General features: G+C 41.2%; 1 protein-coding gene across 1 annotated transcript; it reads right to left on the reverse strand.

The window, feature by feature from the left end:
* Positions 1–1,245: 1,245 nt before the first annotated feature.
* On the reverse strand, positions 1,246–1,725 carry LOC132403996 (mitochondrial fission process protein 1-like). Its single transcript, XM_059987919.1, has one exon. The coding sequence runs from the start codon at positions 1,723–1,725 to the stop codon at positions 1,246–1,248; it is 480 nt and encodes a 159-aa protein (XP_059843902.1).
* Between the last annotated feature and the right edge of the window lie 12,149 nt (positions 1,726–13,874).

Consider the following 13,874-nt stretch of genomic DNA (forward strand, 5'->3'; position numbering starts at 1 on the left):
AAAGTATTGCATGGTTGCATTCACTAGTTATCATAAAATATAATTATCAAGCAAATAAAGAAAAAGATGGTAATCATGTATTTTACCAATTTAAAAGTAATTACCTACTTACCAAATGCCAGCAATGAGAACTTTCACAATAATTTCCACAAAGGGTCAGGCGTAATATGTGTTTGGGGGTCTGAAGCAACTCTTGTCCTGGAGTCAACTGCTGATCTGTGGTATCACAGCCATGATGTGACATATGGCTCAGGATTCCACTGAACTAGAGGAGGTCCGTGGAGTTTAACAAACGTAAGTGATGATACATGATTTATGAGAACTCCTGAGCATGTTGTTGTTGTTATCAAGCCCATGTGACTGAATCCTCTCTCACACTCAGCAGTGCTAATAGGAATAATGTGATCAGCTCAGTAATGGGTGTAAATCTTGGGGGATGTGGCATCCACGATCCTCCACGTAATCTCTGAAGGCATTTATTCCAGAGGAGGAAGAAAGCTTAAACCTCTTACAGAGAGATGATATTGCAGCTTCTCCATAATTAGGCGATATTTCAGCAGGCCAGTTATCTTTATCAAGGACACACTTTTCATTTCGCAGGGACTTATACATACTTCGAGGTTTAGAAGTTTGAGAACCTTTCAAGGATGTTGCCGTGAACATACGGTGCTGCAAATTGTTTATAAGACTAGTAAGAAACTGTAGATAATTAATGGAGACAATTTTGTTGTTGCTTGTTAAGGTCATTTCTCCAAATTTCCCCTTTTCAACTGCCTCTTGACCTTCTAGAGTTTTTGTACCAGGTTGCTCTTTCAGTCCATGCAGTGATCTTATGCTCCATTGGATCAGTTTGTCTGCATAAACAATTGTACTAGTGTGTTTCTGTAAACACTCTTTGACAGTAAACCAAGTTCATGCAACGTGTCATACATTAGAGCTAAGTCCAATAGAAACCGTTCTTTCTTTTTAAAAATTTTTTTTATATAGTATATATTTATTAGAGTCAAAGTTACAATATTATATATAGAAAGGCACATATCTCTAAACTTTGGTAACCGATTTCAATAATGTATCAAGCACCTGGATCTTCATGATAAATCACCTCACACTCACTTGATTGGAAAAAATACAGGTCTCCAGACTTGGAGAACAGGAATCAATGTCTTGCAATGTTACCTAAAGCTACCGTGTATACGAATCTCGCTGTTAAAATTGGCCCATGGCAAAAGTTCCAATTGCCTTTGGTTATGGCTTGTGTTCTTCCGTTCCATACAACTTCCGTAACGTAGAATCCAAAAGAAAATCTACTGACTTGTCGATGGGAGTTATAATAACTGGAATGGCAGACAGTCCAATTGCCGTGGTTGTCCACTTCCTCACAAGCAGTGGCCACCTCGTAGTTTTCAGTAGGAGAAAAAGGGAAGCTGCGCACAGTCGATTGATGGTGAAACCTGGAACCGCAACTGATGCCAAAGCCTGCCGGATAAAAGTATCCACGACTGCTGCACCAACCTTCATAGTTTTCCCAGGCCTGTCTCCGTGAGCGGCAGCTGCTTTCTTTCCCTTGTCCACTGCATCAGCTGTCACATATGCAGCTGATATTCCATAACTGGCCCAGACCAGACCTACAGGTACCAGTGCCCGGAATGCTTCACCAACTTCATTAGCATATCCAAGGAAGCGGACCCACGTCCGCTCACCAGCCGCAGATTCTGGGCCGTCCATCCCGATTCCGGTTCCTTTCACTGGACTCCTCGTCCCACCTAAAGTGAGTACCGGTAAAGATACGGGGCGGGGACCAAAACTGTTCTGAAGAGAGTCTTTTCAACAGGTTTCTCTGTCTCTTCCAGATCTTGTTTCACCCTTCATTGCTTTTTCAAAATGAAAACACAGTGCTTCCTAATTTTGCCACACTGCTGAAACTGTTCGAAACGAGCTAGCTACCCACCTGGTGCCCAGAACATGGCCTATTTTGCAAATTTATTGTTCTAGTTGAGAGGCACATTCAGACAGTTCCTTTTGATTTAGAGGTGATCTACTGCAAACAGAGTACAATTTGTCCATAAATGATTGAAATGATTTATTCCATGAACTTCTCTCACTGAATCACCTACTGCAAGTTCTAATCTGTGATTAAGACAGTGCCAAATTATCACATCAAGGTAATGTTCTTTGAGAATTGTAGCAACACCAGATTTGACACCAAGCATTACGCTCGCCCCATCGCTAGCAAATGCTACAAGGTTCTGTTTCAAGTGACAGTCATCAAACCCACGACTATTGAGACAGTTCAATAGATGCTCAGCAATCGTTGCAGCTTTCTCATCAGGCAGTTCCATTAGATCTAAAAACATAAAATGCGGCTCACCTTCCTTATCACTTTCACATTTCAGATAAACTATTAGGGTGGTCTTAATGCTCAGGCTTGTTGATCCATCAATGAGAACAGAAAATTTACTATTTATCTGCTTGATATGCTGGCAAATTTTCTTTTTCATATTAATGGCTATGTGATTAATTATCTCTGTAGCACTAGTGCAGGAATGCAGTCCAATTCCAGTGTCAATACCATTTTGTTCCAATAAGCCAAAGAGATCAGAGTATGGTCTGTCATTCTGAGCTAAATAATATGCAGAACAAAAGATTGAACAAGTTGCCTTTAGATGTGAAGCATTCATGGTGTCACATAATTTTCCAAAAGCATCTTCACCAGCTATATTTTCAACACTTAGAGCAGCAGCGTGAGCTTTTGATAGTTTGTGATCAACAATTTTTTTCTGAGAGACTTCAAGCGTGTACTTCGATCGGCTCCATAATAGAATACTTAGTACATCTGCCAAGCTGATTCTCCCGTGACCTTTAAGTTCTTGAGGCTGTAGCGGTTTACACAGCTCGCCAGCCATCCCTTACTAGCCTTAAACCCCTTCCTCTTGCTCTCCTCAACCCCCTCACAGTGGTGCTCATTGAGGCTAAGTGCTTTTTCACGCATAATTTTGCCACCAACAGGGATATGCTTCAGTGATATGACCTCTAGCCACACATTTAATGCTTTCTCAGTCCTTGCAAGCACTTTATCACGAACCAGAGAGAGCATTTTTGCCATTGTAGGGGTAGCACTAACACCTCCACGAATTTCAGTTTCTTTCTGCTTAATTGTGCGAATGCTCGATTTGTTCCTACTGACCTTACGGCCCACTTTGGCAAGCGACATACCACTTTTCAAAAGATCTAAGATTTTTATTTTCTCGGCGAACAATGCTCAAACAATGAGTGCTGGAGAGAGACAGGATCTGTGAAGTGGTGGGAGGCTACAGCAGGGTCTGCTGGGACAATGGGTCGAGCGAGGAGGAATTTCACAAAACAGTCACAACTCCAGGATTTCACCAAAATGATCAAATATCCTAATATTATTGGAGGTATTTTCCCCACCAGCTACCACCTCGTCTTCCCAACCCCCGCTTCCGTAAAATTCCCTCTATTTAACATGTGGCCGCTGTTGAACTCTCCCTTGTTCATTTTGACTTTTTTTACCTCCAGGTGCTGGAGCGGTGACTGCAGCCCTGGATAGGAGGTACAGAAACCTGAAGGCACACTCAGTGATTCAGGAACAGCTTCTTCCCCTCTTTCATCTGATTCCTAAATCGACATTGATCCTGTGAACACTACCTCACTTTTTAAATATATATTATTTCTGTTTTTGCAGGATTTTTAATCTACTCAATGGTAATCAATTTACTTATTTATTCATTTGTTATTTGTATTTAATTTTGTTGTTTTCTTCTAGATTATGTTTTGCATTGAACTGCTGCTGCTAAGTTAACAAATTCCACGTCACGTGCTGGCGAGAATAAATCTGATTCTGATTCCATCCCTTTTAAAAGAGTGGAGTGACATTTTAGATCATTCCTCCTAATCATTCCAAAATCCAGTAATTCTTGAAGGATCACTACTAATGCCTCCAGAATCTGCACAGCTACCTCTTCCAGTACCTTGGTCCAGGTGACTTACCTACAGTACATTCCAGCTTCCCAATTAACTTCTCCATAGTATTAGCAACTACATTCACTTTAGCCCTGACATTCTTTGAATTTCTGGCATACTGCTGGTGTCTTCCACAGAAAAGACTAATACAAGACAGTTGTGGAGTTTGTCCCCCATTAATACCTCTGCAGCATCATTTCTAGCACTCCGATACAAACTCTCACTTTTCTTTTACTATTAATATATGCGAAAAAACCTTTGGTAACCTTTTTTGTATTACTGGCTAGATTACTTCTATTTTTCACCTCATCTCTCTTTATTTCCTCTTAGTTGCATTCTGTTGGTTTTTAAAAGCCTCTCATTCCTCTAACTTACCATTAATTATATCCTCTCTGTTTTGTTTTCATGCTGTCTTTGACATTTGCCTCATCCTCCCTTTAGAATGCCTCTTCCTTGGGAGGCATCTAATCTGCACTTTCTAAACTGCTCCCCCGAAACTCCCTGTCACTGCCGTTCTGCCGTCATCCCTGCTCGTGTCCTCTTCCAATCAATTTTGGCCAAGTCCTTCCTCAAACCTTTGCTCCAGTCACTGTCAAATGCTGACCCATTTTGTTCACAGTTTTGGAGATACTGTTCCAATGAAGAACTTTAATCCCATTTCTGCACCACGTTGTTAACACGTCTCTATAAGGCTGCTGATTTCAATTTTACCTCATTTATTAGCCTTTATCAAAGTCCTTCTTATCTCTAGCCTTGACCATTGCTTTATCTTTGACTGTCTCCTGTTTATTACTGCTGTCTCACAAGTTCATGCAATTACACCTGATTTACATCACATATTACTGATCAAACTTTCCATTTACTGAGCTAGTTCAGTAACTAATAAACACTCATCCTTGTTTTCAAATCTCTCTGAAGCTTTGCCCCTGCCTTAGTTCTCCAACCTCTACAAAAATTTGCATACTGATCAAGTTCTACCAACTTGACTTTAATTGCTTCATTGTGCTGTACTTCAAGTTGCCTTAACTCCAAGATTGGGAAATCCTTCTCTGAATTAGAGAATTACAAGTGGTGATTGATAAGTTTGTGGCCTAAGGTAGGAGGTGAGTTAACGCAGCTCTCGTTACATGCACATGCAGTTCAACTCTTTGAGTGATTATGCAGAAAGCTTGAAGTCAATAACTCATCGGGGTGATTGATAAGTTTGTGGCCTAAGGCAGAAGGAGATGAGTTATTTACTTAAAACTTTCTGCATAATCACTCAGAGTTGATCTGCATGTGCATGTAATGAGAGCTGCATTACTCATCTCCCTCTACCTTAGGCCACAAACTTATCAATCACCCCGATGAGTTATTGACTTCAAACTTTCTGCATAATCACTCAATCACCCCTGCTGTGGACACTTTCTGGAGGTCCAAGATCCGTAAGCTCCACGACCGCTGGACTAAGTGTGTAAATGTAGGAGGGGACTGTGTTGAAAAATAAATGTGCGAGGTTTTCTAAAATTGACTCCTTCTACCTTAGGCCACAAACTTATCAATCACCCCAAGTATGTAAGAGGAACTTACATTTCATTCCCTTTCTTGAAGATGCTCTTTTAGGCCAATCTCCTTCTCTGATCCTATTGTTATTTTATATTACCATGTTATAATTTGTATAATTTTTCAGAACTGACGCACAAACAGATACCATTCTTCATTCAATACCAGGGGAACTAAATGGGTAACAGATTATGGGAACATTATTTCCTTCTGTCATAAGAATTTTCTTTCATTTCTGTTGCTATCTCTGGTTTTTAAAAAATCAACTTTTTCTGTAATTATTTGTAATTTTAAAAATTGAGTTTCAAATTAAATTCTGTAGCAAATAAATCTTGGCATACTTATTTAACAATACAATCAAAAAATAGCTGTATGCTCACACCTTAACACTCTCCCAAATGATTTATAGATTACCATTCAGATTAATATGTTTAAAGTAAGTTAATTTTAAAATGCAGTTGGTAGTAAATAGAGAGTAGTTGGAACGTCTAGGATGTTGCTAGCTGTATGACATCATGACTTCAAGATTCAAGATTCAAGTACATTTATTATCAAAGAATGTAAAAATTGTACAACCTTCAGATTTGCTTGCTCACAGGCAGCCACAAAGCAAGAAACCCAAAAGAACCCAATTAAAGAAAAAAAAGAATAAGAATATAAATAAAATACCAACACTTGATGTGCAAGAGAAATAAAAGAAATACAAATCATGCAAACAGTTGAAGCAAACAACAACATTCTGAACCAAAGTGGAGTCCTCAGATCCAAGTCCCGGAGCAGCCTGGAGTAGGCCCTGTTACGAAATCCCGTAACGGGATCACTTACCAGCAAAGATAGAGAGGTCTGTCGAAGTCTGATGGTACTATTTTTAAAAGTCTTTATTTATAAAGGGGCACAAAAATAAGATTAATACAAACATTCAGATAATATACGTTGTCACTACTCAATCTAAAAGCGCAGGTCTAATAATAACCATCAATAAGAAACAGCTCGATCGTTTGTCTAGGGGATAATATATTGTCCGATGGAAATATAAAAGTCACTCAGTTCCTGCAGGCTTCAACCTTTTGGGACTGCTGTGTTTTCACTTGTTGGAGAGAGAGAGAGATTGGTGAGAAAAGAAACTTGCCCGGGTCTTTTATGAAGCAAATCCGTTGAATCAGGGGAGTGGGCTTCCCCGTTGTTAGCTAAAAGCTGGTTTCCGTGGTTCCAGTCACCGATTCCAGCCACAGAATCGAATGCACGTGACTTCCTTCAAATGGCTTCCCGCTACTACGGGATTGTTAGCGTTTCTTCTGGTGCGTCTCTTTCTCTCCCATTTCCTGGGTCTACTGACCCCCCCTCAACTAGTGCTCTTGCGATTCTCACAAAGGAGGGGGCTGTGGACATAACAGCCCAAAGCCTCACTTATCAGTTCATCATATTAGCGGGCATGGAGCACAGCAGCCAGGACAGTCTTCATAGCCTCAGTGCCTTGGAGAGAGGAGTGAAAATCATAGAGAATGAGCAAAATCGACTCTAGTTCGGGATCCCAACACACTGCTGTTTCAGTCTATGTGGGCTGCCATTTGAACTGACCAAATAATGGAACAGCAAAAGACTCCAGTGCCCTGGAGACAGGAGTGAACATCACAGAGAGTAAACGATATCAGCTCTCGCCACCAATCTGGGCCAGCGTTTAAACTGTCCAAGTAGTGAATCGTATCTTTCTCTAGGACCCGGCTGCAGTGAAAGGCTCCAGGCCTAGACCACACCACCCAGTGACTCGTTCCGGGCCAAGATTTCACTGCCCGGCCTGAAGCTGCTCTCAAACTCTTCAAATCGGCTTGGCACCCAGAGAGATCCAACCTCACACTTCTGTGTCAGCTGTCAAAATTTAAATGTATTTCTCAATTTCCTGCTACACTGCTTGGTAAGGCTGATTACTACATTCCTTATCTACAATCTCACACTAGAATTGAGAATAAACAGGAAGCCTTCTATTGTTATATATTTCCTTGATAACTGTGAATAAACTGACTGTCCTCCATATAACATTTGAATATTTTTACCTAATGTTTGTGGTTGTTTTCAGAAATAGGAAGAGAACACATTACGTAATTGTTCATGAACATAACAATACACATAATATTGGATAGAAGCTTGTCAATTTGCTCATCTCCTTAAGATATCCATTCAACATAATCATGCTTTAAGAGAATAATAGGCAGGTATTTTTTATTTAATAATTATCATAAGACCATAAGACATAGGAGCAGAATCAGGCCATTTGGGCCATTGAGTCTGCTCTACCATTTGATCATGGCTGATTTATTTTCCTTCTCAACCCCATTCAAAGAATTAACTAATCAAGAATTAACAACCAACTGCTTTAAATGTCCCTATAAACTGCCCTCCACAGCCACCTAAGGCAATGAATGTCACAGATTCACCACCGTCTGGCTACAGAAATTCCTCCTCATCTCTGTTCCAAAGGGACATTTTTATACTCTTAGCTTCTGCCCTCTGGTCCTAGATTCCACTACTGTTGGAAACATCCTCTCCATGTCCACTCTATCCAGTCCCTTCAATATTTGGTATATTTTAATAAGACCCCCCCCCCCTCCCCACTCCCCATTCTTCTAAACTCCAGCGAGTTTGGGCCTAGAGCTGTCAAACACTCCTCATCCATTACACTTTTTTGTAAACAACACGCACTGTCCGGTCAGAATCATTTTGCTGTTCTTTCACAATATCTTTGCACTTTCTTTTTCTTTAACTACTTATCCAAGTCCCCATTTGGGAACCCCTATTGAATCTGAATTTGCCAGGTATTCCAAATTACTCATTGTACAAGATAATGTGACCATAATTAGAAGACCATTAGTCCATAAGATATAGGAACAGAATTAGCCATTTGGCCCATTGAGTCTTCTCCAATATTCTATCATGGCTGATCCATTTTCCCCTCTCAGCCCCAATCTCTGGCCTTCTCTCCATATCACTTCATGCTCTGAATAACCAAGAGTCTATCAGCCTCTGACTTGGACTCCACAGCTGCCTGTGGCAATGAATTCTATGGATTCACCGCTCTCTAGCTAAAGAATTCCCTCCTCATCTTCATACTAAAAGAACCTCCCTCTTTTCTGAAGATGTGTCCTCTGGTCTTAGACTCTCCTACCATAGGAAACATCTTCTCCACATCCACTCTATTGAGGCCTTTCAACATTTTATAGGTTGCAATGAGGCCACCTCTCATTCTTCTGAATACTAGTGAGTAGGGGGCCAGAGCCATCAATGGTTCTCACATGACAAGCCTTTCAATCCTGGAATAATTTTTGTGAACCTCCTTTGAACCCTCTCCAATGTCAGCACATTCTTTCCAAGATGAAGGGCTCAAAACTGCTCACAATTCTCCAAGTGAGGCCTCACTGGTGCTTCATAAAGCCTCAGCATTACATCCTTGCTTTTATATTCTAGTCCTCTTGAAATGAATGCTAATATCACATTTGCCTTCCTCACTAGTGACTCAAACTGCAAATTAACATTCAGGGAACCTTTGTACCTCAGGTTTTTTGAATCTTCTCTCCATTTAGAAAATGATCTATGCTTTTATTTCTTCTACCAAAGTGCATGGCCATACAATTCCCCACACTGTATCACATCACCCACTTCTTTACCCATTCTCCTAATCTATCTAAATCCTATAGTCTCTCTGCTTCCACAAAATGACATAATCTGCTCCTCCACCTGTCTTCGCACAGGCCACAAACCTGGTCACAAAGCCATCAAATTGGTCATCCATATCATTGACTTAAAACATAAAAACAAGTAGTCCCAACAGAGACCTCTGTGGAACATCACTAGTCACTGGTAGATAACCAGAAAAGGCTCCCATTATTCCCATTCTTTGCCTCCTGCTGATAAACCACTGCTTTACCCATGCTAAATAAGAACACAAAATGCTGGCAGAACTCAGCAGGCCAGACAGCATCTATGGGAGGAGGTAGTGACGATGTTTCGGGCCGAAACCCTTCATCAGGAGTGAAGTAACATGGGATGGTTGAGGGGGCATAAGAAGTGGGGGGAGGGATAAAGTAGAGAGCTGGGAAGTGATAGGCTGGAGGGAAATGGGCTGGGGGAAGGTGGAGAATTATGGGAAATAAAAGAGAAAGAAAGGTAGGGCTGGGGGGGGGATTATAGTGAGGGGGGAAAAAAGAGAGAGAAAGAGAACCAGACTGAAATAATAGATAGGGATGGTGCCTCTTCACCTGCGAATCAACTGGGGTGATATACTATATCCAGTGCTCCCGATGTGGCCATTTATACATTGGGGAGACCCGCTGCAGACTGGGAGACCATTTCGCCGAACACTGGCGCTCAGTCCTCCAGCAGTGGCGGGATTTCCCTGTGGCCACACACTTCAATTCCACTCCCACTCCCACTCCGACATGTCTGTCTATGGCCTCCTCTACTGTCAAGATGAGGCCACACGCAGGTCACTGGAGCAATACCTTATCTCCCGCCTAGGTAGCTCCTACCTGCCGGCATGAACATTCAACTCACAGACCTCCGTTGATACCCCTGCCCCCCTCCTTACCCCATCCCTGGTTCTCTTTCTCTTTTTGCCCCCTCACTAAAATCTCCCCCCAGCCCTACCTTTCTTTCTCTTTTATTTCCCATAATTCTCTATCTTCCCCCAGCCCATTTCCCTCCAGCCTATCACTTCCTAGCTCTCTACTTTATCCCTCCCCCCACTTCTTATCCCCCCTCGATCATCCCATGTTACTTCACTCCTGATGAAGGGTTTCGGCCCGAAATGTCGTCACTACCTCCTCCCATGGATGCTGTCTAGCCTGCTGAGTTCTGCCAGCACTTTGTGTTTTTATTTATTTCCAGCATCTGCAGATTCACTCGTGTTGCTTCACTCATGCTAGTATCTTTCCTGTAATACCATGGGTTCATAACTTGTTAAACAACCTCATATGTGGCACTTTATCAAAGGCCTTCTGAAAATCCAAATACACAACATACACCAATGCTCCTTCATCTGTCCTGCTTGTTATTCTCCAAAGAATTCCAAAAGACTTGTTAGGCAACATTTTCTCTTAAGGAAACCAGGCTGACTTGGGCCTATTTTGTCATGTGTCTCTAAGTACCCTGAAACCATATCCTTAACAATTGATTACAACATCTTCCCAACCACTGAAGTCAGACTAACTGGCCTATAATTTCCTTTCTTCTGTTTTTCTAAAAGAATGGAATGACATTTGTAATTTTTCGGTCCTCTGGAACCATACCAGAATCAATTGATCCTTGAAGTTTGTTGCTAATGCCTCCACAATCTCTTCAGCCACCTCCTTCAGAACCCTGGGGAAACTGAAAGGTCTTTCAGATTCTTGTTTCTCAAGAACCAGTAATGGCAAATTCACCCCTTAACTCTCTCAAACATCCGGGATACTACTAGTGTCTTCCACTGTGAAAATGGATGCAAAATACTTATTCAGTTTATCCACCATTTCCTTGAGGAGGCAGCGAGTGGGAATAAAAGGGGCCTTTTCTGTTTGGCTGCCGGTGACTAGTGGTGCTCCTCAGGACCACAACTTTTCACATTGTTTGTCAATGACTTAGATTGATGGCTTTGTGGCAAAGTTTGCAGATGATATGAAGGTAGGTGGAGGGGTAGGTAGTGCTGAGGAAGCAATGCAATTGCAGTAGGACTCAGATAAATTAGAAGAATGGGTAAAAAAGTGGCAGATGGAATATAGTATTGGGAAATATATGATAATGCTTTTTGGTAAAAGGAACAATAGTGTGGACTATTATGGGGAGAAGGTTCAAACATTAGAGCTGCAGTGGAACTTAGGAGTCCTTGTGCAAGACTCCCAAATGGTTAATGTACAGATTAAGTCTGTGGTAAAGAAGGCAAATGCAATGTTGGCATTTATTTCAAGGGGAATAGAATATAAAAGCAATGAGATAATGCTGAGCCTTTATAAGACACTAGTCAGGCCCCACTTGAAGTATTGTCAACAGTTTTGGGCTCCATATCTCAGAACCGATGTGTCGTCATTGGAGAGAGTCCAGAGGAGGTTCCAGAGGATGTTTCAGGAATGAAGGAGTTAACATATTAATTGCATTTGGCAGCTTTGGGCCTGTGCTCACTGGAATTTAGAAGAATGCGGGGTATCTCATTGAAACCTACTGAATGTTGAAAGGACTAGGTAAGGTGGATGTGGTGAGGATGTTTCTTTTGGTGGGTGTATCCAGAACTAGAGGGCCCAGCCTCAAATCTGAGGGGCAACTCTTTAGAGCAGAGGTAAGGATGGATCTTTTTAGCCAGAGAGTAGTAAATCTGTAGAATACTCTACCACAGACTGCGCTAGAGGCCAAGTCCAAAGTCCATGTGTATAGTTAATGCAGAGGTTGATTGTTGTCCGATTGGTCAGGGCATCAAAGGATATGGCGAGAACATAGTTGTATGGGGTTGAGCGGGATCTGGGATCAACCATAATGAAACGGTGCAGCAAACTCAATGGGCCGAATAGCCTTACTCTACTCCAATGTCTTATGGTCTTACTACCTCTCCAGCATCATTTTCCCAGCAGTCCGATATTTACTCTCAACTTTCTTTTGCACTTCATACAGCTGAAGAAACCTTATGTATCCTTTTTAATATTATTTGCAAGTTTACCTTCATATTCCATCTTTTCCTTCTTTATGACCTTTTTAGTTACCTTCTGTTGGTTTTTAAAAGCTTCCCAATAATTTTTGCTGTTTTATATGCCCTATCTGTGGCTTTTATTTTGGTTTTGACTTCTCTTGTCAGCCATTGTAATATCATCCTGATTTTAGAACACTTCTTCTTTGGGATGTATAAATCCTGTGCCTTTTGAATTGCTTGCAAGAATTCCAGCCATTGCTGCTCTGCTGTCATCCCTGCTAATGTTCCCTTCCAATCAATGTTGGCCAGCTGCTTTCGCATGCCTCTGTAATTCCTATTACTCCACTATAAAACTGATAAATCTGACCTTACCTTCTCCTTCTCAACTTTCAGGGCAAATTTGATTATATTATGATCACTTGCCTCTAAGGGTTTATTTACCTTAAGCTCCCAGTTATAATTTTCTTTCAGCCATGATTGAGTGATGCCCACAACGTCATACATGCCAATCTGTAACTGTGCTACAAGTTCATCTACCTTATTCTGCACACTTTGGCATTCAAATATAACACCTTCATTCTTAGTATTCACCCTTTTTGATTTTTTCCGCCTTTTACATTGTAACTCATTGTTTTGACTGCAGCTTTGCCCTATCGTCATGTTGCAGTCTCTATATACACTGGTTCTGTTTGTAAACCAATTACTCAGTCCTCATCCTCTCACTCCTGTTCCTGTATTCTTCATGCCTATTTGCAACCATTACGAATGAACAACATGGTAGTCCCCTACTGATGCACCATCAATAACTCTTGGAGACGTGAGGCGAGATATAGGCTTTTATTGGCTGGAAGAAAGAACAAGCAGCAAGCACCACACAACATCCTGGAGACTGAGGCCGGGGCTGTGTCTCCTACCGCCTTTATACCGGGGTCCGTGGGAGGAGCCACGGGAGCAGTCAGCGTCCTGACAGGTATATGTAGTTCACCACACCTACCACCTCTGCGGTGTCAAATCTGGTAACAGGGACCATTGCAACATCCAGATAATTTGTTCAATTTTTGACAGAAGGAGTACAATGAGGATCAATATATTCTGTCTGGATAGCCTCTAATCTAGTGGAATGAACGTTAGGTTTTTCTAACTTCAGTCTTTGTTATTTCAAGGGTGTATTTTATCACGAGAACACAATTATTGTATTACAAAATTTCTGCTTGTTTATCTGAAGGTGAAGTGTCTATCTATGGAAGCTGATGAAAGATCTAAGGCACTGATAGCTCCGGTTAAAATAGACTTTTTTGGTTTCAATTCAGTTCTTTCTTGTTAAATTGTTAAATTTACATTTTTCTTGTGAATACTGCTTATATAACGTTATGTGCCTGTAATGCTGCTACAAGTATTTTTTTCTAATGCTCTTCTCCAGACATGTAATTGTGCAAATGACAATAAACTTGACTTTGTCTTAAATTTAGGTTGCAACTGTTAACTGATAATTCAGAGAGAAAAGGTCTCCTGCCGAAGAATCTTGGCTTGAAACACTGACTATACTTTTTTTTCCATAGATGCTGCCTGACCTGCTGAGTTCATCCAGCATTTTGTGTGTCTTACTTGGATGTCCAGCATCTGCGGATTCTAACGTTTGTGATAATTCAGAGACTGTCTTTTACTGCCACCTAGTGATCATCTTATAAATTTTCCACTTGGAATTTTC

Source organism: Hypanus sabinus, chromosome 2 (assembly GCF_030144855.1).
Source record: "Hypanus sabinus isolate sHypSab1 chromosome 2, sHypSab1.hap1, whole genome shotgun sequence".
NCBI classification, from domain to species: domain Eukaryota; kingdom Metazoa; phylum Chordata; class Chondrichthyes; order Myliobatiformes; family Dasyatidae; genus Hypanus; species Hypanus sabinus.